The 23,744-nt window shown below is 45.7% G+C and overlaps 1 protein-coding gene across 1 annotated transcript in view; it reads left to right on the forward strand.

The window, feature by feature from the left end:
• LOC124041997 (calsyntenin-2-like) overlaps positions 1 to 23,744 on the forward strand; it is a 168,142-nt gene that overhangs the window by 84,079 nt on the left and 60,319 nt on the right. Inside the window, exons 3-5 of the mRNA XM_046360244.1 lie at positions 12,310 to 12,505; positions 14,326 to 14,534; positions 18,295 to 18,444. Coding sequence (XP_046216200.1) covers positions 12,310 to 12,505; positions 14,326 to 14,534; positions 18,295 to 18,444 — 555 coding nt within the window. The remainder of the gene's footprint in view (positions 1 to 12,309; positions 12,506 to 14,325; positions 14,535 to 18,294; positions 18,445 to 23,744) is intronic.

The raw sequence follows: 23,744 nt of genomic DNA on the forward strand, positions 1-23,744 counted from the left end.
TGTTCTTTGCTCTGTGTTTGTATGTTAGCACCCAGCCCTAGTACTCTGTGAACTCTTGTTGATCCCGGTGGACTCTCTTGTGGAATTCTGTTTTTTGTTCTTGTTTGTTTGTTTTTGAGTATTTTTTTAGGCTTTTTGTGCTATACCTTCCACCTTGTGGATTTACCTTTTTGTCTTGGAGGATTACCTTTGTTCTTGTGGAGTTCCTTTTGGGGTTGTGGATTTGCATGTTTTCCTGAGGAACTTCACTTTTTGCTTAATTAAATACACCGTCTCAAGTACTGCTGTGTCTGCCTCATCTTCTGGGTTCTGCCAACTATTCGTGGCTCAGTTGGTTAAGTGACTGTTTCTCACTCCGGAGACCCGGGTTCGTAACCGGGTCCTGACAGAAACACAGAGCCAAAAATGAACCCAGAGGCAGCCAGTTCCCAGGACCTTGTTGCCATGCTGTCCCACCACCAGGAGACTGTCCAACGCCACGAAGCCGCCCTGGTTCAGCAAGAGGCCTTAATGGCTAGACATTCTCATCTTCTGTCGGAGATGCTGACTTCCATAAAGCAGATATCTGATCGACTTACCCCGGCAACAGTTCCTGTCCCAGTACCTCAGATTCACGTACCCATGGCAGTTAACCCTCTGGCTGAACCTCGTCTTCCACCTCCCCAACGGTTCTCAGGTGATCCAAGTGCTTGTAAAGGGTTTCTCACCCAATGTTCTCTCTCCTTCGAGCCGCAACCCTCGTCGTTCCCCACCGACCGGTCTAAGATCTAAGATTTTTCCGACAGCATCACCCTGCTGTCGGAAAAAGCCCTGGCCTGGGCTACTGCTGTGTGGGATGCCCATAGTTCCTGCTGTGCCAGCTACTCTGCCTTTGCTGAGGAATTCAAACGAGTGTTTCAAGGCCCAAGCAGTGGTCCTGACTCAGCCAAACAGCTCCTGACTCTCCACCAAGGTCGGCGCAGCGTGACGGACTATGCCATCCAGTTCCGCACGGTGGCAGCAGCGAGTGGCTGGAACAACGAGGCGCTCACGGTGTGCTTTCTGAAAGGCCTTTCCGACACTATCCAAGATGAACTGCCCACTCGGGAACCACCGGACAATCTCGAGTCCCTGAAGTTGGCCTCACGCATTGACCAGCGTCTGAGAGAGAGAGAGAACTCAACCGTAGACCTCTAGCCCCTATCAGTCCCAGCTCCGAGTCCCCACCTTTATCCTCGCTGGCTCCACCGGAACCCATGCAGATTGGACGCATCTCCCAGGCTGAGAGAGACCGCCGGATGAGGGAGTGACGCTGTCTATATTGCGGCAAACCGGGCCATTTCCGTTCCACGTGTCCCGGGCTCCAGGGAAACGCTCTGTCCCGTACAGACCGGGGAGAAATGTAACGGGAAACATAACCTTCTCCCATCCGTCCAACTCCCGTCTGCTCATTCCAGTCACCCTTTCCTGGAACAACCACAACCTTCACCTTCAAGCCTTGGTAGACTCTGGAGCCGCAGGTAACTTCATGGATGGTGTCTGGGCGAAGGAGAATGGCGTTCCCTCTGAACCTCTAAGTGACCCCATGAGGGTTACTACATTGGATGGAAGCCTTTTGGGATCTGGACTTGTCACTCATGTCACTACCTCCTTGCGACTTTCAGTTTCACAACACCAGGAATTGATGAACTTTCATTTGATCTCCTGTTCAGAGTTCCCTCTCGTCCTTGGATACCCCTGGCTTCACAGCCATAACCCTCACATCGACTGGTCTGTGGGCACTATCAAGCAGTGGGGTCCTACGTGCCAAGCTACTTGTATTTTCCCGAATTCCCCGAGTTCTACTCCCGAGTCTTTAGAATCCATTGACCTGACCCGAGTTCCCGAGTGTTACCATGACCTCAAACTGGTATTTAGCAAACAGAGGGCCACCATGCTACCACCCCATAGACCTTATGATTGCCCCATCAAACTGTTTCCGGGCACTTGCCCTCCCAGGGGTCGGATCTTTTCCCTATCTCCACCCGAACGAGCTGCTATGGATACCTACATCAAGGACGCTCTTGAAGCAGGCCTCATGCGTCCATCCACCTCCCGGCGGGAGCAGGGTTTTCTTTGTGGCCAAGAAAGACGGTGGATTACGTCCTTGCATCGACTACCGGGGACTCAATGCCATAACCGTCCGTAACCGTTACCCGCTACCCCTTATGGCCACAGCCTTCGAGCTGCTCCAGGAAGCAGTTGTTTTCACTAAACTTGACCTGCGGAACGCATGCCATCTTGTGCGGATCAGACCTGGTGACGAGTGGAAGACCACTTTCAACACGCCTACTGGTCACTATGAATACTTGGTGATGCCCTTCGGCCTGACCAACGCCCCAGCGGTGTTCCAAGCGCTCATAAACGATGTGCTTAGGGATATGCTTAACATATTTGTGTTCGTTTACTTGGATGACATCCTCATCTTTTCGAGCTCTCTTCAAGAACACACTAAGCATGTCAGACAAGTACTCAAACGCCTCCTAGACAGCCATCTGTACGTTAAGCCGGAAAAATGTGAATTCCATTCATCCAGAGTACAATTCCTGGGATTTGTAGTGGAACCCGGTCGAGTCCAAATGGACCCCAGGAAGGTAGGGGTGGTAGCGGATTGGCCCACCCCCAAATCCGTTAAGGAAGTTCAGCGTTTCCTGGGCTTCACTAACTTTTACCGCAAGTTCATCAAGAACTTCAGCTTGGTGGCAGCCCCTCTCTCAGCTTTAACCAAGGGTGGCAATGCAAGGTTTTTGTGGGGAAGAGAAGCTGAGACGGCCTTCCAAGGACTCAAGCAGCACGTCCTCTCTGCTCCCATCCTGATACTACAGACTACGGATGAACCGTTTGTGGTGGAGGTAGATGCCTCAGAGGTTGGTGTTGGAGCTGTCCTGTCTCAGAGGGGTGAAGACAAGAAGCTTCATCCGTGCGCTTTCTTCTCACACCGGTTTACCCCGGCTGAGAGGAACTACGATGTGAGGGATCGTGAACTCCTAGCGGTTAAGATGGCATTGAAGGAATGGAGACACTGACTCGAGGGGGCTTCTCACCCGTTTCAAGTGCTTACGGACCACAAAAATCTGGAGTATATCCAGCAGGCGAAGCGGTTGAACTCTAGACAAGCTAGATGGTCTCTTTTCTTCAATCGATTCCAGTTTATCCTCACCTATCGGCCCGGGTCGAAGAATCTCAAACCGGATGCCCTGTCCCGAGTCTACGCTCCTGCCATTCGAGATGACACGGACATGCCTGTCCTTCCTGCTGCTAAGATCGTGGCTCCGATCTCGTGGCAAGTTGAGGATACCGTGAGACAAGCTCAAGCTATTGAACCGGACCCGAAAGGAGGTCCTGCCAATCGGTTGTTTGTCCCCAAGGCAGTGAGGACTCAGGTCCTTCTGTGGGGGCACTCCTCTCGCCTCACCTGTCACCCGGGCGTAGGTCGCACCTTGGAGTTCATCCAGCGTAAGTTCTGGTGGCCTACCATAAGAGAAGACGTTGTCACTTTCGTCAATGCCTGCCCCGTGTGCTGCCAGGGCAAATCTTCTCACCTCCGCCCGCAAGGACTCCTTCACCCTTTACCTGTTCCCCACAGACCCTGGTCCCATATCTCGTTGGACTTCATTACTGGCCTTCCTCCATACCATGGCAATACTACTATCCTAGTCATTATTGACAGGTTTTCAAAGGCGGCCAGGTTCGTCCCTCTGACTAAGTTACCTTCTGCCAAGGAAACGGCTGAGTTGGTAATTAATCATGTGTTCCGAGTCTTCGGCATTCCTCAAGATATGGTTTCTGACAGAGGTCCCCAGTTCGCCTCTAGGTTTTGGAAGGCCTTCTGCCAACTCATGGGGGCTTCTGCCAGTCTATCTTCAGGGTACCATCCGGAGTCCAACGGCCAAACTGAGAGGATGAATCAAGAGCTGGAAACCACCCTCCGATGTATGACTCGTAACAACCCGTCCACATGGTCGTCCTTCATTGTTTGGGCCGAATACGCGCACAACACCTTGCGCTCCTCCTCCACTGGTATGTCACCGCACGAGTGTCAGTTTGGCTATGCCCCTCCATTGTTCCCGGACCAGGAGGCAGAAGTCAGAGTGCCTTCAGCCTTGAAGTTCGTCAGACGCTGTCGGCTTATGTGGAGGAAGACCCGTCTTAATCTTATGCGTTCCTCACAGAGGTACCAACAACAAGCCAACAGACGTCGCCGTCCCGGGCCTACCCTGCGCCCCGGCCAGAGAGTCTGGCTCTCCACAAGAGACTTACCACTACGGGTGGAGTCTCACAAGCTGTCCCAAAAATACATCGGTCCCTTTAAGGTTGCCAGGAGAGTTAACCCAGTTTCTTATCGCCTACACTTACCCAGATCCCTTAAGATTAATCCCACGTTTCACATTTCCTTATTAAAACCTGTTGTTTTTTCTCCCCTTGTCCCGGCAGACAGACCTCCCCCTCCGACTCGTGTCATTGGAGGCCAGCCGGCTTATACCGTCCATCGGATACTGGATTCCTGCCGGGTGCAGCGGTCCTGGCAGTATCTGGTGGACTGGGAAGGCTACGGTCCCGAGGAGCGCTCCTGGGTTCCTGCCAAAGACATACTGGACCCTGACCTCATTCGTCAGTTCAGGGCCCTCCACCCTGAGAGAGCTGGTAGGAACGTCAGGAGCCGTTCCTAGGGGGGGGGGTTCTGTCAGGATTTGGCCAGGGTTGTTCCGGTTTTTGGTCACTAGATGCCCCCATTGTGCCTTTTGACCTTTTGTTTTCCCTTGATCCCCATTATTATTTGCACCTGTGCCTCATTTCCCCTGATTGTATTTAAACCCTTTGTTTTCCTCTGTTCTTTGCTCTGTGTTTGTATGTTAGCACCCAGCCCTAGTACTCTGAGAACTCTTGTTGATCCCGGTGGACTCTCTTGTGGAATTCTGTTTTTTTGTTCTTGTTTTTTTTGTTTTTTGAGTATCTTTTGAGGCTTTTTGTGCTTTACCTTCCACCTTGTGGATTTACCTTTTTTGTCTTGGAGGATTACCTTTGTTCTTGTAGGATTCCTTTTGAGGTTGTGGAGTTTCATGTTTTCCTGAAGAACTTCACTTTTTACTTCATTAAATACACCGTCTCAAGTACTGCTGTGTCTGCCTCATCTTCTGGGTTCTGCCGACTATTCGTGGCTCAGTTGGTTAAGTGACTGTTTCTCACTCCGGAGACCCGGGTTCGTAACCGGGTCCTGACAACCCGTAATAACAACACACGGGACGAGACCCGTAATAACAATACATGGGATGAGACCCGTAATAACGACACACGGGAAGAGACCCGTAATAACGACACACGGGAAGAGACCCGTAATAACGACACACGGGACGAGACCCGTAATAACGACACACGGGACGAGACCCGTAATAACGACACACGGGACGAGACCCGTAATAACGACACACGGGACGAGACCCGTAATAACGACACACGGGGAAGAGACCCGTAATAACGACACACGGGGACGAGACCCGTAATAACGAGACCCGTAATAACGACACACGGGACGAGACCCGTAATAACGACACACGGGAAGAGACCCGTAATAACGACACACGGGAAGAGACCCATAATAACGACACACGGGAAGAGACCCGTAATAACGACACACGAGAAGAGACCCGTAATAACGACACACGGGAAGAGACCCGTAATAATGACACACGGGAAGAGACCCGTAATAACGACACACGGGAAGAGACCCGTAATAACGACACACGGGAAGAGACCCGTAATAACGACACACGGGACGAGACCCGTAATAACGACACACGGGACGAGACCCGTAATAACGACACACGGGAAGAGACCTGTAATAACGATACATGGGACGAGACCTGTAATAACGAGTACACAATGCACGCAGCACGAAAGCCAAAACAACAAAGCACAGGTACTCATAAGACCAATGAACATGGGAACAATAACCGACAAAACAATGGTGAACAGCGGGCACATATATATTTACAATTACTAATCAGGGGGAATGGGAACCAGGTGTGCATAATGAAACAGTTCAGTGACGCCTAGAAGGACAGTGACGTAGAACTCCGGAATGAGCAGCAGTACTGGGGGAATCTGTGACCTCCCCAGTTCCTTCTGCATATTCAAGTCCTACAACTGGACTGGTGCAATTACAATAATTGCATTGCATCCCCTGAAAGCCCCAGATAGAAAAAAAGTATCTTGTCTGTGATATTGAATTACAGTACTGTGTGTGTGTGTGTGTGTGAGAGAGAGGTTTATTAGCTGCAGGGGTCACACGGTTGACTCTGCTATCTCCCAAATGCAATTAGGAGGTCTGGTATCTTAATGAAAGAGTCCAATGGGATTGTAATGAATTGTCCACCGTGACTGGCAATAAGCACTGCCCTTGGTGGTGAAGCCACAGCCAAAACCTCACAACAATATGAATGACTGGAGGGGTTCTGCAGAAATGGTGGTGTAGGTTACTGTTATTGTGAGAAAGGAAAGGATGAGGTGCTGCTGTTGAAATGTTTTTTGTTTATGCGAAATGTCATAAGATCATACATACATAGCTTGATCCATGTGTTGTTTTCAGGCAGTGTGTGTGTATTTGCTATTACTTTATTAGGCTGTCGGATGGTATGTGTTACAGCTCATTCAGGCTGTTGTGGAGTATATTCAAAACAAATCAAATCCAACTTTATTTGTCACATGCACCAAATACAACAAGTGTAGACCTTACTGTGAAATGCTTACTTACAAGCCCTTACCCAACAGTCCAGTACAAGAAGAGTTTAGAAAATATTTACTAAATAAACTAAAGTCAAAAATAATGACAAGTAACACAATAAAGAGGCTATATACAGGGGTACCGGTACCAAGTTAGTGTGCGGGGGTACAGGTTAGAGGTAATTTGTAGCTGGGGATGAAGTGATTATACATAGATAATAAACAGCGGGTAGCAGAGGTGTACATAACAAATGGGGGAGGGTCAATGTAAATAGTCCCGTGGCCATTTCATTAATTGTTCAACAGTCTTATGGCTTGGAGGGTAGAAGCTGTTAAGGAGACTTTTGGACCAAGACTTGGTGCTCCGGTACTGCTTGCCGTGCGGTAGCAGAGATAACAGTTTATGACTTTGGTGACTGGAGTCTCTGACAATTTTATGGGTTTTCCTCTGACACCGCCTATTATATAGGTCCTGGACTGCAGGAAGCTTGGCCCCGGTGATGTACTGGGCCGTACGCACTACCCTCAGTAGCGCCTCTGTAGCGCCTCTGATTCCGAGCAGTTGCCATACCAGGCGGTGATGCAACCGGTCAGGATGCTCTCGATGGTGCAGCTGTACAACCTTTTGAGGATCTGGGGGCCCATGTAAAATCTTTTCAGTCTCCTGAGGGGGAAAAGGTTTTGTCGTCCTCTCTCTACAACTGTCCTGGTGTGTTTGGACCATGATAGATCGTTGGTGATGTGGACACCAAGGAACTTGAAACTCTCGACCCGTTCCACTACAGCGCCGTCGATGTTAATGGGGACCTGTTCGGTCTGCCTTTTCCTGTAGTCCACGATCAGCTCCTTTGTCTTGCTGACATTGAGGGTGATGTTGTTGTCCTCGCACCACACTGCCAGTCCTCTGACCTCCTCCCTATAGGCCGTCTCATGTCAGTGATCAGGCCTACCACTGTTGTGTCGTCATCAAACTTAATGTGTTGGAGTCGTGTTTGGCCACGCAGTCCTAACACTTCAATTCAAAATCTAACCTGTCTTAATAACTTCTTGCGTTGAGCCATCCGGGATCGTGACTACAGCCTCAAGACCATTACCATAACGCAACGTTAACTATTAATGAAAATCGCAAATGAAATGAAATCAATATGCTAGCTCTCAAGCTTAGCCTTTTGTTAACAACACTGTCATCTCAGATTTTCAAAAATATGCTTCTCAACCATAGCAAAACAAGCATTTGTGTAACAGTATTGATAGCTATTGATAGCTAGCGTAGCATTTAGCGTTAGCATTCAGCAGGCAACATTTTCACAAAAACCAGGAAAGTATTCAAATAAAATAATTTACCTTTGAAGAACTTCAGATGTTTTCAATGAGGAGACTCATTTGCTATCATCAGTTAGATAGCAAATGTTCAGTTTTTACTAAAAGATTATTTGTGTTGACAAATCGCTCCGTTTTCTTCATCACGTTTGGGTAAGAAAAAAAAAGAAAATTAAGTCATTAAAACACAAACTTTTTTTCCAAATTAACTACATAATATTGACAGAAACATGGCAAACGATGTTTAGAATCAATCCTCAAGGTGTTTTTCATATATCTATCAAAGATAAATCCTTCGTGGCAGTTGACTTTCTCTTCTGAAGAAATGGAACGCGCATGGACCTACAGATTACGCAATAATTTCGACACAGGACACCGGGCGGACACCTGGTAAATGTAGTCTCTTATGGTCAATCTTCCAATGATATGCCTACAAATTTGTCACAATGCTGCAGACACCTTGGAGAAACGACAGAAAGGGCAGGCTCATTCCTGGCGCATTCACAGCCATATAAGGAGACATTGGAACACAGGGCCTTCAGAATCTGGGGCATTTCCTGTATGAAACTTAATCTTGGTTTTGCCTGTAGCATTAGTTCTGGGGCACTCACAGATAATAAACGTCAGAGTTTTTTCTTTCCAAAGCTGTCAATTACGTGCATAGTCGAGCATCTTTTCGTGACAAAATATCTTGTTTAAAACGGGAACGTTTTTTATCCAAAAATTAAAAGAGCGCCCCCTATCTCGAAGAAGTTAACTCCCATAGCAACTAGCAACTGTAATGTGTAAGTTTGACCTATCCACTAGCAATCCGCTAGTAGTCCATCCTTCATTGGGCTCGTTATCCAGACACAGAAAAACATATCACAAATCAATAGAAAGCTAAAGACGAGCTCAGAGAAAACCCTTAACCTCTTAATCTTCCTCTTCCTCATTCTCCCACCTCTGTGTCAGATCACTGGTTTGTGAGTGTGTAAGCGCTAGCAGCAGGTCATTAGCAACGAGAGTCATAATCCAGTGAGTAATTAAAGAAATGGGGCGAGGGTTCTTCTGAGAGCGCTAGATCACTAGCTGAGAGGCGAGAGAATCAGAAAATCAACTATAAGCCTCCCGATAGGGCCGCCAAGAGAGACCCACTTTTTAATCAGCCACACACACACACACACACTACACCAACATCATCATGATGAGACAAAACACACACCATGAGAGGGAATTGAACGTGACATTTGATTAAAAGGAGGATAACTAACATGGTGGATGAGGTCATCTGTTTCTAAGTAGGGAAAGGGGATGATTTTGGGGGTCACTGTCCTAGATAGATGCCCATAGGCTGTGTTTGCACAGGCAGCCCATATCTTTTTTCACTAATTGGTCACATCAGGACTTTTCATTGGACAAAAGACCAATTAGTGAAAAATCTCAGAATTGTAAGTCGCTCTGGATAAGAGCGTCTGCTAAATGACTTAAATGTAAATGTGAATTGGGCTGCCTGTGTAAACACGGCCTTAGAAGGCCAGATGGGCTCAGGGTTTATTGCACCAACTTTCAGGGATTAAACAGAAACACTTTCAAAGAGGAGGAACTAGACTTGAGTTCAAAATGAAAATAAAGACAGCTTCAGTTTTGTTTTACTTGTCACTTAAGCTTTGTGTGTTCAGAGTCCTAATGGCAGATGCTAACTTGGGCACAGACTGGTGCAAATATTGAGTAAGTAAGGTCACTTCTTCAGTAGATGGCACAGGAGGCTAGTGAGAGGAGGACGGCTCATAATAATGAAGTGGATGGAATTGTATCAATTACAATGAATCAATGTGTTTTGATGTCTGTGAAAGAACATCCAAAGTACCGTAACCTGATCTTTGCAAAACACATTGCAGAGGAGTACGACTAGGTTTTGACATTTCAGAGGTTCAATTGGAGGTGAGCGTGGACAACACCTGGCACAGAGAAAGCAATGCACTTTTCCAGCTCAAATTGTTCATTAGAGATTCAATATGCTCAATTGAATTAACTTTTCTCTGAATAATTTTAGCTGACTCTCACACTTCCCACCAAACTATAGCACTGTTTCACATTTACTGTGAAAACATCCACTTCCTGTAAGATATCTGCCAAAGAGATCAGGCCCAACAATGTGAGATTCAGATAAATAGCTGACTATTAGAGCTCATCTCCCAGCAGTGCTTGTGAGAGGCAATCTAATTGCTGTTCAAGAGAGATTCAAGGTGCTCTTATGCTGACATGATAAGAAACTTGTTCCCTGAAATCTGTCTGTCTTTACCATTTCCATTGACCATCGATACGTTCCCTGACCCTGGCTCCTGGCTCCTTGCCCTTAACCAGAAACATATATTTGTGCCCAACCAGATGGAGCGGACAACGGCTGTGCATCAGAACCAAACTACTAAGTGAAAATGTTTTTATTTTATTCCAAGTACTCTGTACATTTGTGTATTTTATATATAGTGTATGATTGTTTCTGTTATTGTCATATTGTCTTCCTCCCTCTCCATCTAACTAAATATTTGGACGACGCTGGGTGTGCAGAGCCTTGATGTGCTTATCTTTCCCCTCGCACGCCGCCCACCGTGTTTGGCTTATTATTTTCTCCCTCTGTGCACCTCGCCGCCTATTGTGGTGGCCGTTTCATTTCGATAAGGCATTGAAATATAGAGGGGAAATTTAAACCGCAAGCCCAGGCAGCAGCGCGGACATGCGGACCGCAGAGGGTAAATAGTTATTTCACCATTACGGATGGAGAGAGAACTGAACGGGTGGAAGGAGTTCTAAAAAATAAAAAATGAGAGAGAAAAAGCGAGGGATGAAAAATGGAGGGAGAGAGAAAGAGAGAGAGAATATGTTTGGCTTATCAGAGCTTGGCAGTTGGGCTTGTGCACACAAGGGATAACCCTGGCACTTTTTGTTCCTGACGTCCTGCTGGGATTTAGGTCGGCTGTCACGGGGTCAGGGGCGCGAGGCTTTTCCCTTAAGGCCATTTCCCCAAATCCCTAAAAAGAACACTCACAGAAAGATAGAGACAGTTCTAGAATCAGAAACCTGTTAAAAAAAGCAAAAAGAGCAAAACAAAATGTCAATTTGTGAGTTGGCGTAGCATATCTGTACTTATTTCCTTCTTGACTACACCTGGTACACCTGGTGTCAGGCCCCTACTTCATTTCTGTCACTGAGATATGCTGACAAAGATCATTGTGTTCAGCAGTGGGACTGACTCAAATATGAGGTGATGTCTCAAAAGTTCATGAACAATGTGTATTGCCCAATATTACATTGCCTCTGAACAAGTTAAGGATATTGTAGGGAGGATTGGAGGGATTTGTGAACCTACTACACCAAGAGGTTTGGAAGTCTTACAAGATCACCAAGTGTTGGTCCAATGCACGAGGTTTACCACCCTACCCCATCACCAAGAAAGTGTTCTCCAGTGTTTCTCTTAAAAGACAATCACACAACTCTTGCTGTGCCACCAATGGTAGGAAACGGTTTGTCAATCCCACTTCTGACACCAGTGTAGTGAATGTGGGAAGCAGTCAGTAGCAAGGCTTGAACCAGAGACCCTGACAAGGCAAACACACACTCTGTGTCACAACTACACTCTGTGTCATAAGGGAGGTCGTGCTTACATATGACAACTTCAATCTGACTCATTCAACAAGGTAAAACTATTTTTTTTACAACAAACGATTGTATAAAATTACTCATGTCCAGCAGACAATTCAACTTCAGTTGAACTTGATTATCACACCACTTGTGCTTTTAAAAGCTGAGCTAGAAAACCAGCTTGAACTCTCGTATATCTCCTATTGGAGACCATGAAAACTTCATTAGAAAACAAAGTTTTCTGGAAGGTGGCCTGGAGAGAGGAATATCGAAAAACTAAGCAAACACAAATTGCATTTCCTTCTCCCTGTCTGGCCTGGCACGACATGCCACCGAGGCAATTACAACTGCAGAACTGAGGCAATTACAACTGCAGAACTGAGGCAATTACAACTGCAGAACACTGTTTCAGTCTCTTAGCAGCTCAGCTGTTTTTTTGCCACTACCTCTTGAAACATACACAATGTCCTCAACAACAGTCTTTAGAGTGGCGGCATGCAGAGACATTTCCAGGTCTGATCTGTAAATAGGTTGACACACTTTGAATCCTTTCTCTCTACCTTGTTTCCTCTCTACCCCTCATGTCCTCCTCCTCCTCCTCTTCCATCTCCTCCTCCTCCTCTTGTTCAGGGGAGATCTGTGCATTTAAGATCCACGGGCAGGAGGCCCCGTTCGAGGCGGTGGTCCTGAACAGGACGTCAGGGGAAGGGGTCCTGAGGGCCAAGGGCCCGGTGGACTGTGAGACCCAGAAGGAGTACACCTTCATCATCCAGGCTTACGACTGTGGGGCGGAGGCCAGTGGAGCCAGCTGGAAGAAGTCACATAAGTAAGGAAGGGTGTGTCGGGTACGGGGGTTGGTGTGTGTGTGTGTTGGAGGGAATGTTGGGGGGTTGGTGTGTGTCGGGTACGGGGGTTGGTGTGTGTGTGTGTGTTGGAGGGAATGTTGGGGGTTGGTGTGTGTCGGGTACGGGGTTGGTGTGTGTGTGTGTTGGAGGGAATGTCGGGGGGTTGGTGTGTGTGTGTGTCGGGTACGGTGGTTGGTGTGTGTGTGTGTTGGGTACGGGGGTTGCTGTGTGTGTTGGAGGGAAGGTCGGAGGGTTTTGAGTGTGTGTTGGAGGTAATGTCGGAGGGTGTGTGTGTGTATGTGTGTTGGAGGTAATGTCGGAGGGTGTGTGTGTGTATGTGTGTTGGAGGGAATGTCGGAGGGTGTGTGTGTGCGCCTGTATCTTTGTGTAATATGTGTGTGTGAGATCGATTTTTGTAAAACATGATGCATTGCACAAGCAAACTGATATGTCCCTACATGCCCATGTCACGTGTACAGTATGTGGGTCCTACAGTTGTTCTCAAAACTATGGTCGTAGACAGTGACAGATCACATCCACTGTGCAATACCTAGTCACAGCTGAGACTTCCTCAATGTTCAGCTCGTGGGATGTTTTTAATTAATAAGGGCCTGAAGGATCCTTATGAGCCAGACAGTTGTGGACAACTGCAAATCAAGCCTTACATCCCTGCTCTGATGAAGTGCTATTGAAAGCTGTTGTCTAGGGCAACGACTAAGGCGGATACTGAGAGAGAGGGAGGGATTTCACAGCTTGGGCTTCTTTGATGAATGTCACTTAACATAGAGAGATGGTTGTGTGTGTGTGTGTGTGTGTGTGTGTGTGTGTGTGTGTGTGTGTGTGTGTGTGTGTGTGTGTGTGTGTGTGTGTGTGTGTGTGTGTGTGTGTGTGTGTGTGTGTGTGTGTGTGTGTGTGTGTGTGTGTGTGTGTGTGTGTGTGTGTGCGTGCATCACTGCAGGACATTCTAAGTAGGTCTCATTAAGTGAATGTCCTTAATTAGGAAGACATGCTACAGCAACAGACCCACCATCGCTTCTTGTCACACAAGGTCATTGTCAGGACTTTATTTAAATAATACTAAGATATTGAAAATATAACTTGTTATGTTTAGTGTTGTTTGGGGATTGTTTTACATAAATCAAAGAAGAGGCCCTGAACCAACCTAGATGTAGTGAGGACATCTCTCATTTGCTCCGGGGCCAAAAAATGGCATCACTACCAACCTAGATGTAGTGAGGACATCTCTCATTTGCTCCGGGGCCAAAAAATGGCATCACTACCAACCTAGATGTAGTGAGGACATCTCTCATTTGCTCCGGGGCCAAAAAATGGCATCACTACCAACCTAGATGTAGTGAGGACATCTCTCATTTGCTCCGGGGCCAAAAAATGGCATCACTACCAACCTAGATGTAGTGAGGACATCTCTCATTTGCTCCGGGGCCAAAAAATGGCATCACTACCAACCTAGATGTAGTGAGGATATCTCTCATTTGCTCCGGGGCCAAGAAATGGCATCACTACCAACCTTTTTTACAGTACAACTATCCGTGACAGGCAGGATTTGACTTTGTCTGGACTGCTCTCATGTTTCTCTCTCTCTCGTTCTCTCAGCTGGTAACGAGATTATGAGCGGATTTGTATTGTATGTTATGGTTTGTTGTTTCTGTTTTTGAGAGCTTAGTAGGGGTTTGAAGACGTTGTGTATTTTGTAATCATTAGTACTTATTTTGTCATGTTGGAAGAAAGAGTATCAAAGATATCGGTCTTACTGCCTCTTTCTCGCTCTCTCTCTCTCCAGGGCAGTGGTTCACATCCAGGTGGATGACGTAAATGAGTTCTCTCCTGTGTTCCGGGAGCCTATGTACCACGCTTCAGCAATGGAAGGGAAGATCTATGACAGCATCCTGCAGGTAGAGGCCTGGGACCAGGACTGTTCTCCGCAGTACAGCCAGATCTGCAACTATGACATCGTCACCTCCAACACGCCCTTTGCCATCGACCGCAACGGTCAGTGACATCTAATCCCCATCCCCTGACCGCACAACCTGCAGGTCAAAAGGCACAGTTATTACACATGGCCCATGCGGAAATTGAACCCACAAAGTTGCTGTTGCCAGAATTATTCTCCAACCCACTGAACTTAGTTAATTCTATTCAAAGTACATCTCTCATACCATTTGTCAGTGTGCTGTATACATGGACTCTTAAAATGCTTCCCCATTCATCCTCTGATCACAGTGCAGTGTTATACAGAGTGATCTGAAACTGGATCCAGCTCTGTGTGATCAGCGGGAAAACAAGGACGAGTGGAGCGGACAGGCCAAAATGACATCAGATACTCCACAGCTTGCCATCTCTGCTAGCCTCTCTCTCTTTTTCTTCCTTTCTTCCTTCCTCCCTCTCTCTTTCTCTCTCCATCCCCACCTCCTTTCATTTCTATCTCTCTGTTTGTTTCCCTCTCTCTCTTTCTTAATGACTTCCTCCCTGTCTGGTACCTCTGATGTCCACTGGCACGGCTCAGGCGCCTCTGTGACCCCCAGGGGACAGCAGGTTGGCACTTTCATGGCTCCCGCGCGCCATGCCAGCTCCACGGCTGCCAGTCGCCTTGCCTCCTATGGCCCTCCCAGGCTCTGCAGTGCGACTGGCACTTGTGGTGATCAAATAGAGCTGAGTGTAGTGATGCTTGGGGGCCACCAGAGTGTGTTTTTTACCGAGAGGGCTTCTGGCTCCATCATTAACTGTGGATCAGAGGCCTGAGTAAGTTATTAAATAAAACAGGCCCGTCTGCCCTCTGTAGCTCAGGGAGGGAAGGAGAGAGAGAGATGAGTGAGTGAGGAAGGGAGAGACTAACCACTGGAACACATGAACAGAGCACAACTCAGGATATAAAGAAGTACTTTTAATCATGTCTCTCCACCAGTTGGTAAATCTCCCATTACACTTTTTATAGAAATTTGTTCAATAACCCTGTTGGAGTAAAACAGTCTATCTAATCTAGTCTTGTTAGACATACACCTCAAAGAATGGTGAACTTGAGAATCGGGTCCTGGAGAGCTGTAGTGTGTGCTAGTTTTCACAGAGACTACACATTGGGACAGCAATGGGAGATGAGGCTGGGACCAGAGATCCATCGTGTAAATGGGTATACCCTGCCTGGGTCAGGTTCTATCCTGGTATTAGATGTGTCACAGTTGCATGTATTGCATTCAATCAAAGAAAAAACAATGCCATCTCTCCTCAGTTTCCTAAAGTGTAATTTAGGGTAGAATCCATACAACTCATTGTTGTCAATGGGAGATTTCCACAGAATAATGAGTTGTGCATGGATACAGTCCATTGAGACCAGTGTAACCACCACCACAGCCATTACGGTGGAACTACAGTACAGTGTTTCGTCTGAATAAAAGCCTCCTTTTGATTCACTGCATGACATGAATCAACACAATCAGAGCTAACAACATACCACTCCACTAACACTCCGACCCAGATTCACAGAAGGATGTGAGAGACTGAGATATTCTCCTTTTCCAGGGAACATCATGTTCGTAGTACCCATCTGGGAGTGGCACTGTCCAGGTTTGAGGGCTCACACTGCTCCTGACCTCTCCTCTCTTCTCCTCTCCTCTCCGCTGTCACCTTTACAGCATCAGGACCATAGAGATACAACTATAAAGAGGCTGAAATCATAAGTCCCCAAACCATAATTCCTCTCTAGTGCTCTATCTCTATGATCCAGACCCAGGCACACTCTCAGACAACCAAACTGACTTGAGGCTGCTAGCGTGTACACTGAAAATAGACCTAATTTAGGGAAGGTGGGAAAACCAAATTCAAACTCAGTTTGGACCCACCTATTCATTCCAGGGTTTTTCTTTATTTTGACTATTTTCTACATTGTAGAATAATAGTGAAGACATAAAAACTATGAAATAACAAACATGGATTCATGCAGTAACCAAAAAGGGTTAAACAAATCAAAATATATGTTATATATCAGATTCTTCAAAACAGCCAGCCTTTGCCTTGATGCACACTCTCTGCACAGTCTTGGCATTCTCTCAACCAGTTTCATGAGGTATTCACCGGGAATGCATTTCAATTAATAGGTGTGTCTTGTTAAAAGTTCATTTGTGGACATTTCTTTCCTTCTTAATGTGTTTGAGCCCATCAGTATTGTAACAAAGTTGGGGTGGTATACAGAAGATAGCCCTATTTGGTAAAATACCAAGTCCATATTATGGCAAGAACAGCTCAAATAAGAAAAGAGAAATGACAGTCCATCATTACTTTAACACATTAAGTTCAGTCAATCAGGAAAATTTCAAGAACTTTGAAAGTTTCTTCAAGAGCAGTCGCAAAAACCATCAAGCGCTATGATGAAGCTGGCTCTCATAAGGACCGCAACAGGAACAGAACACCCAGAGTAACCTCAACTGCAGAGGATAAGTTCATTAGAGTTACCAGCCTCAGAAATTGCAGCCCAAATAAATGCTTCACAGAGTTCAAGTAACAGACACATCTCAACATCAACTGTTCAGAGGAGACTGCATGAATCAGGCCTTCATGGTCGAATTGCTGCAAAGAAACCAATACTAAAAGACACCAATAAGAAGAAAAGACTTGCTTGGGCCAAGAAACTTGAGCAGTGAACATTAGACCAGTGGAAATCTGTTCTTTGGACTGATGAGTCCAAATTTCGTGTCTTTGTGAGGCACAGAGTAGGTGAACAGATTATCTCAGCATGTGTGGTTCCCACCGTGAAGCATGGAGGAGGAGGTGTGATGGTCTGGGGGTGCTTTGCTGGTGACACTGTCAGTGATTTATTTGTAATTCAAGGCACACTTAACCAGCATGGCTACCACAGCATTCTGCAGCAATACGCCATCCCATCTGGTTTGCACTTAGTGGGACTATAATTTGTTTTTCAACAGGACAATGACCCAACACACCTCCAGGCTGTGTAAGAGCTATTTGACCAAGAAAGAGAGTGATGGAGTGCTGCATCAGATGACCTGGCCTACACAATCACCTGACCTCAACCGACTTGAGATGGTTTGGGATGAGTTGGACCACAGAGTGAATTAAAAGCAGCCAACAAGTGCTCAGCATATGTGGGAACTCTTTCAAGACTGTTGGAAAAGCATTCCAGGTGAAGCTGGTTAAGAGAATGCCAAGAGTGTGCAAAGCTGTCATCAAGGCAAAGGGTGGCTACATTGAAGAATCTAAAATCTAAAATATATTTGGATTTGTTTAACACTTTTTTGGTTACTATATGATTCCATATTATAGTTTTGAGTATTTCATAGCTTTGATGTCTTTACGATTATTCTACAAAATAGTAAAATAAAGAAAAACCCTTGAATGAGTAGGTGTGTCCAAACTTTTGATACTGGTACTGTATATGGTACACTCAGAAAAAAGGAGCTATCTAGAACCTAAAATGGTTCTTCTGCTGTTCCCATAGGAGAACCCTTTGAAGAACCCTTTTAGGTTCCAAGTAGAACCATTCTGGTTCCAGATAGAACCCTTTTGGGTTCAATGTAGGACCGTTTCAACAGAGGGTTCTACATGGAACCAAAAAGTGTTCTCCCTGAACCAAAAGGGTTTTAGAGTCTGATGAGCCTTGATGGTAAAGATGGTAAAGGAACTCAGTAAAATTAATTGTAAAATATGTTTATTCTTTGACTCCAGAAATACAATCTTTGCAGAAGATATCAGTGACTATGAGTTTCTTGAGTGCATCCATGTTTACATTTTCCTTCTCTAGGCAACATCAGAAACACGGAGCGTCTGAGCTACGACAAGAAGCAGCGCTACAAGGTCATGGTGACCGCCTTCGATTGCGGCCAGAAGAGGGCGACGAAGAGTGTGGCGGTGCACATCGACGTCAAGCCTGTCTGCAAACCTGGCTGGCAAGGTGAGTCTAATCAAAGAAATACACACACTGCTTAGATCTGAGTTGCAGATCCCAAAAGATACTACTAACAGGTTGCTAATTATTTGATAAGTAGTGTGGGTTCCCACATGTTAGAGGAACACTGCATTTATATTTTATTTATTTAACTAGGCAAGTCCGTTAAGAACAAATTCTTATTTTACAATGACGGCCTACCCCGGCCAAACCCTCCCCTACCCGGGCGACGCTGGGCCAGTTGTGCGCTGCCCTATAGGACTCCTGATCACGGCCGGTTGTGATACAGCCCACTATCGAACCAGGGTCTGTAGTGACGCCTTTAGCACTAGGATGGAGTGCTTTAGACCGCTGCACCACTCGGGAGTATCTGGTGAAGAGCAGCAGAAGTCGATTGCTTCCACTCAGATTGAAGGACATTTTAAGGGTGTTATCTAATATTTTGCAGATGAACATACCAGACAGTCTACACAGCTGGTACACAAAGACCAAGGTCAGGCCACATGATTCTTGACCAACAAACCTTCCTTTACTTCTCGCAAAGTGGTTGCAGGCATGTCTCTTAGATTCTCTGCGGTCACATTGGACTGTTCTTTCCTCCATCTCCACCCATATGCCACAGCAGTCTGCTTTCAGGGAAAAAGGAGCTCTCATCATCCCCGTGGGGGCTTATAGCTACAATATCACACTCCTGGCTCTGGATCTTACAGTCCTCCTCGACTCGACTCTGTTTACCCGACCAATCCAGGTCAATGGCCCCTGTGGAGAAGGGAAGACGGGGATACAGCGGCATTCTAGACAGAGAGAAAGAGAGAGAGAAGAATAGATAGGGGAGAGAAGAAAGGAGAGGGGCTTTTAGCATATCCCGTTTTAGAATAAAGCCTTTTAGTGTCTTGGGAACTTGCCTGGATCTTGTCTCGGACTACTGTAGCATGTGCAGAGTGAAAGCCTTTATAAGAGGACAGGGTCCCCCACTGCTTCCCTGTCAGATGTCAGTAGGCCACGTCAGGAGAAGAAAGGTTGGGGAGACATGCGCCGGATATTTCACCTTAACCCAGTTGGAAGAAATCACTCCTTTCTTGAAAGGGCAAACAATGACAGAATGGCCACACCTCCACTGTTTGGTTAAAAGCTGAGGGATGGATGCAAGGAATGACCATTGATGATATAAAAATTATAGTTTTAACCATGTTTTAAGACTATACAGCGTTTGTTTAGAATTACAATTTTTACAAACAGTAGAGTAAAACAAGTGTATATTTTGGTTTCTGATTGACTAAGTTTTAGAGGCATTTATAAGTTATATTCTTGAAGAACCATTTGGGTATATACATTGAGTGTACAAAATATTAGGAACACCGTCCTTATATTGAGTTGTACCGCTCCTTTTCCCTCAGAACAGCCTCAATTCCTCTGGGCTCTACAAGGTGTTGAAAGTGTTCCACAGTGATGCTGGCCCATGTTGACTCCAATGCTTCCCACAGTCGTGTCAAGTTGCCTTGTTTTGTACACTCGGTGTATATATTTAGTGTAAAAGTCCAATAACTGGATGTAGCCATCGCAGATTGCATATTTAAAGACAGTGTGTGATTCCTCCTGCTGGAAATGTGTCCAGAGTTGTTCCATTGCCTGGGTGGAGGCTCACACAGTAGTGGGGGAAGGCTTAATACTAAAGGGCAACTCTCCATGAGACACTCCACTGTAAATGTCATCTTCAAATAAAGCTGTACATTTGTATCTACTAGTCCTCAATGCCATGGCAACGGTACATCCTGCAAAGTACAGTAGAGTGTCACATTCCCACCGTCTTTGCGTTTGAAAGGAGTCATCAGTCCTCCCCTCGGAGCAATAATAAATATGTTGTACTCAAACAAAAGCTCTCAAATGTCTAAAATTCCAGCCATAATCCACCATGGGCTAGCCGTTAACCTTACAAATATCAAATGAACTTAAATTGTATTTGTCACATGCGCTGAATACAACAGGTACACCTTACAGTGAAATGCTTACTTACAAGCCCTTAACCAGCAATGCAGTTCAAGAAATATAGTTAATAAAATATTGACTAAATAAACAATCTATTCAATCACAAGGTAACACAAGAAATGTACATAACAATAACGAGGCTCTATATACAGGGGGTACCGGTACAGAGTCAATGTACGGGGGTACAGGTTAATCAAGGTAATTTGTAAAGTGACTATGCATAGATAATAACCAGCGAGTAGCAACAGTGTAAAAATAAAAGGGATGGCCATTTGTAAATAGTCCATCTGTCCATTTGATTAGTTTAGTTGTTCAGCAATCTTGTGGTTTGGGGGTAGAAGTTGTTAAAGATATAGGTATTACATACTCGGTCAGGGAGAGGTTGAAAATGTCATTGAAGACACTTGACAGTTGGTCCACACATGCTTTGAGTACACGTCCTGGTAATCCTTCTGGCCCCGCGGCTTTGTGAATGTTGACCTGTTTAAAGGTCTTGCTCACATTGGCTACGGAGAGCGGGATTTATTATAAGCGTCCGGATTAGTGTCCCGCTCCTTGAAAGTGGAAGCTTTAGCCTTTAGCTCGATGCGGATGTTGTCTGTAAACCATGGCTTCTGGTTGTGAAATGTATGTACGGTCACCAAGGGGACGACGTCGTCAATGCATTTATTGATGAAGCCGGTGACTGAGGTGGTGTACTCCTCAATGCCATTGGATGAATCCCGGGAACATATTCCAGTCTGTGCTAGCAAATCTGTCCTTTAGCATAGCATCCAGGTCATCTGACCACTTCTGTATTGAGCAAGTCACTGGTACTTCCTGCTTTAGTTGTTACTTGTTAGCAGGAATCAGGAGGATAGAATTATGATCAGTTTTGCCAAATGGAGGGCGAGGGAGAGCTTTGTATGCATCTCTGTGTGTGGAGTAAAGGTGATCTAGAGATTTTTTTCCTCTGGTTGCACATTTAACATGCTGGTAGAAATTAGGTAAAACTGATTTGTTTGAGTGCGGTCTTAGTGTGGTGGTAAATTGACGGCTACGAATAATATAGATGAAAACTATATTGGTAGATATGGAGGTCTACAGCTCATCATGTGGTATTCTACCTCAGGCGAGCAATACCTATATAATCATTAAAATAAGATGAAATGAGGCATTAACATTTTATGGCTATATACTTCATAAAGTAATTTATTTGACCTTAATAAAGGCGCACATGAAATGAGTATGATTTGTGTAATTGAATAGAGAGCATATTGATATCATAGCACTACTTGAAATTGGTGCCTGCAAGATTTCTATGGCCTTCGAGACAATGCTGTTAGTATATTTTCATTACCAGGTGAGATAGATATTGTTTTGTTCTCACAAGAGGCAATTAAAACATGAGTATAACTCCCAATTAGAATCACAGGTGAAATAGAGAAATTTCTGCACCATTTCTTTTGCCAGCCATCTACCAACGCAGGTTGGCATTTATTGTAATGAATTTTGCCCTGGAGGTAGCTCTGCAGAGTGGTCATTTGCTGGCACAGGGCAAGATTCATGACAATAAACCTGCTCCAACAACATCCTCTCTCTGTCTGCCTCTCCCTGGTCATTATTTTCTCTGAATGTTTGACCTTGAATATATCAAGGAACAGACTCGACAGCTGTCAACTCTCTGCTCCACACACAGTAATAAAATGGTCATTACTGCTTCCTTGACTATAAAGAAGACCGGGTGCGGCGCACAGAAACATATGGAGGGTAATCGAAATATAAACCGGGTGACAAAGATGACAGACTAGTTTGGGGTGGGTAGGGGTGGGTAGGTCTTTCCGCAATGGAGCTGTCATGTTCTTTAAGCATGTAATTCTACTCTCGCGTACTCTGTCTAACACCATCGCTCTCGTTCTCTCTCTCACACTACATCTACCTTCTCTCTATCTGCCATCTTTCTGGTCATATGCCACCTATCATGGTTCATCTTTACAGCCGCCCATCCCATTCTCTCGCCATTTTCTGGTAATCTGGTATCACTTTGTTCTGGTAGAGAACCATCAATGTCACTCTAGACTTCTGATGAGATTACCTCAGCACTTCAAATGTATTCTTATTTTATTCCACTTCCACACTCCTTTTCTATTCTACTGTTCGACTTCATTTCAGATTCTATTCCCCCCAATTCCTACTTCGATTCTGCGATTCTTCTGGCCCAATCAGCAGAGGCGATTTGACTCTCATATTGCCTGTGGTGGTGAAAAGGCCTGCTGTGGAGTCCCTGCTGGGGACTCCCTGCCTGGTCTACACATCCCTTTGATAAAGACACACTCTGAAGTAGAATATCTTACCTGGAGTGAGCTGAGCTTGGTCTACCAATCAATAATATATTTTGAGAGATGCCTGTAATTATGCATGTTGTTTGTGACATTGGGCAGTGATTCATGTCAAATGAATCCCTTTGTGGTGATATGTTAGCGTGTTCGTTAGCATTGATAGCAACATTTGTCATTGTAGCATTGTAATTTTAGCTACATGACACTGAGTAGTCTAACACCTGAATTCAATTTAAGCTCAGACAGGACATCCTTTCATTCTTTCCGTCTCAGGTAAGGGTTATTGGTTTGATTTGGAAGGCCTTCCGAGCTAGCAATGAGGAATTGGCCCAGAAGTGGCCCTCTTACGGGGGGCTGGAACTGATTGAATTTGCCCGGAATCGGGTTTTGGACTCGGCCCGGAATCAAAATGAAGGACTGCCCAGAATCGGCCAAAGTACATCGGGCCGTTTCCGTCTACCGGAATTCAGCTGACTTTTCTGGGTATCGTACCAGAATCCCCCCAGGAGCAAGCCCGATGCAAATGTAAATAAATGTCTACAAAATTACCTGATTTAGTCATTTTTACTATTATACATTTTATACATGCAAATTCTACCCACCCACAAAAAAACAGTTTGTGTCAGAGAAAACATCATACATCTACCTGGTGATCATGTCAGCGTGCATGCGCCTGGCCCACCACAGGAGTCGCTACATGATGGGACAAGGACATCCCGGCCGGCCAAACCCTCCCCTAACTCGGACAACGCTGGGCCAATTGTGCGTCGCCTCATAGGTCTCCCAGTCGTGGCCGGCACGTGTCTTGAACCAGCATCTGTAGCAACGCTGTTTGCACTGCAATGCAGTCTCTTAGACCGCTGCGCCACTCGGGATACTCCATGCACGGGAGACTCCATGCACGGGAGACTCCATGCACGGGAGACTCCAAGTTTTTAATGCTCATCAGATTCACAAAGTATCAAAATACTAAAATACTACACAGGACTCTTAAAGAATTTC

This window comes from Oncorhynchus gorbuscha, linkage group LG08 (assembly GCF_021184085.1).
Source record: "Oncorhynchus gorbuscha isolate QuinsamMale2020 ecotype Even-year linkage group LG08, OgorEven_v1.0, whole genome shotgun sequence".
In the NCBI taxonomy this organism is placed as follows: Eukaryota; Metazoa; Chordata; class Actinopteri; order Salmoniformes; family Salmonidae; genus Oncorhynchus; species Oncorhynchus gorbuscha.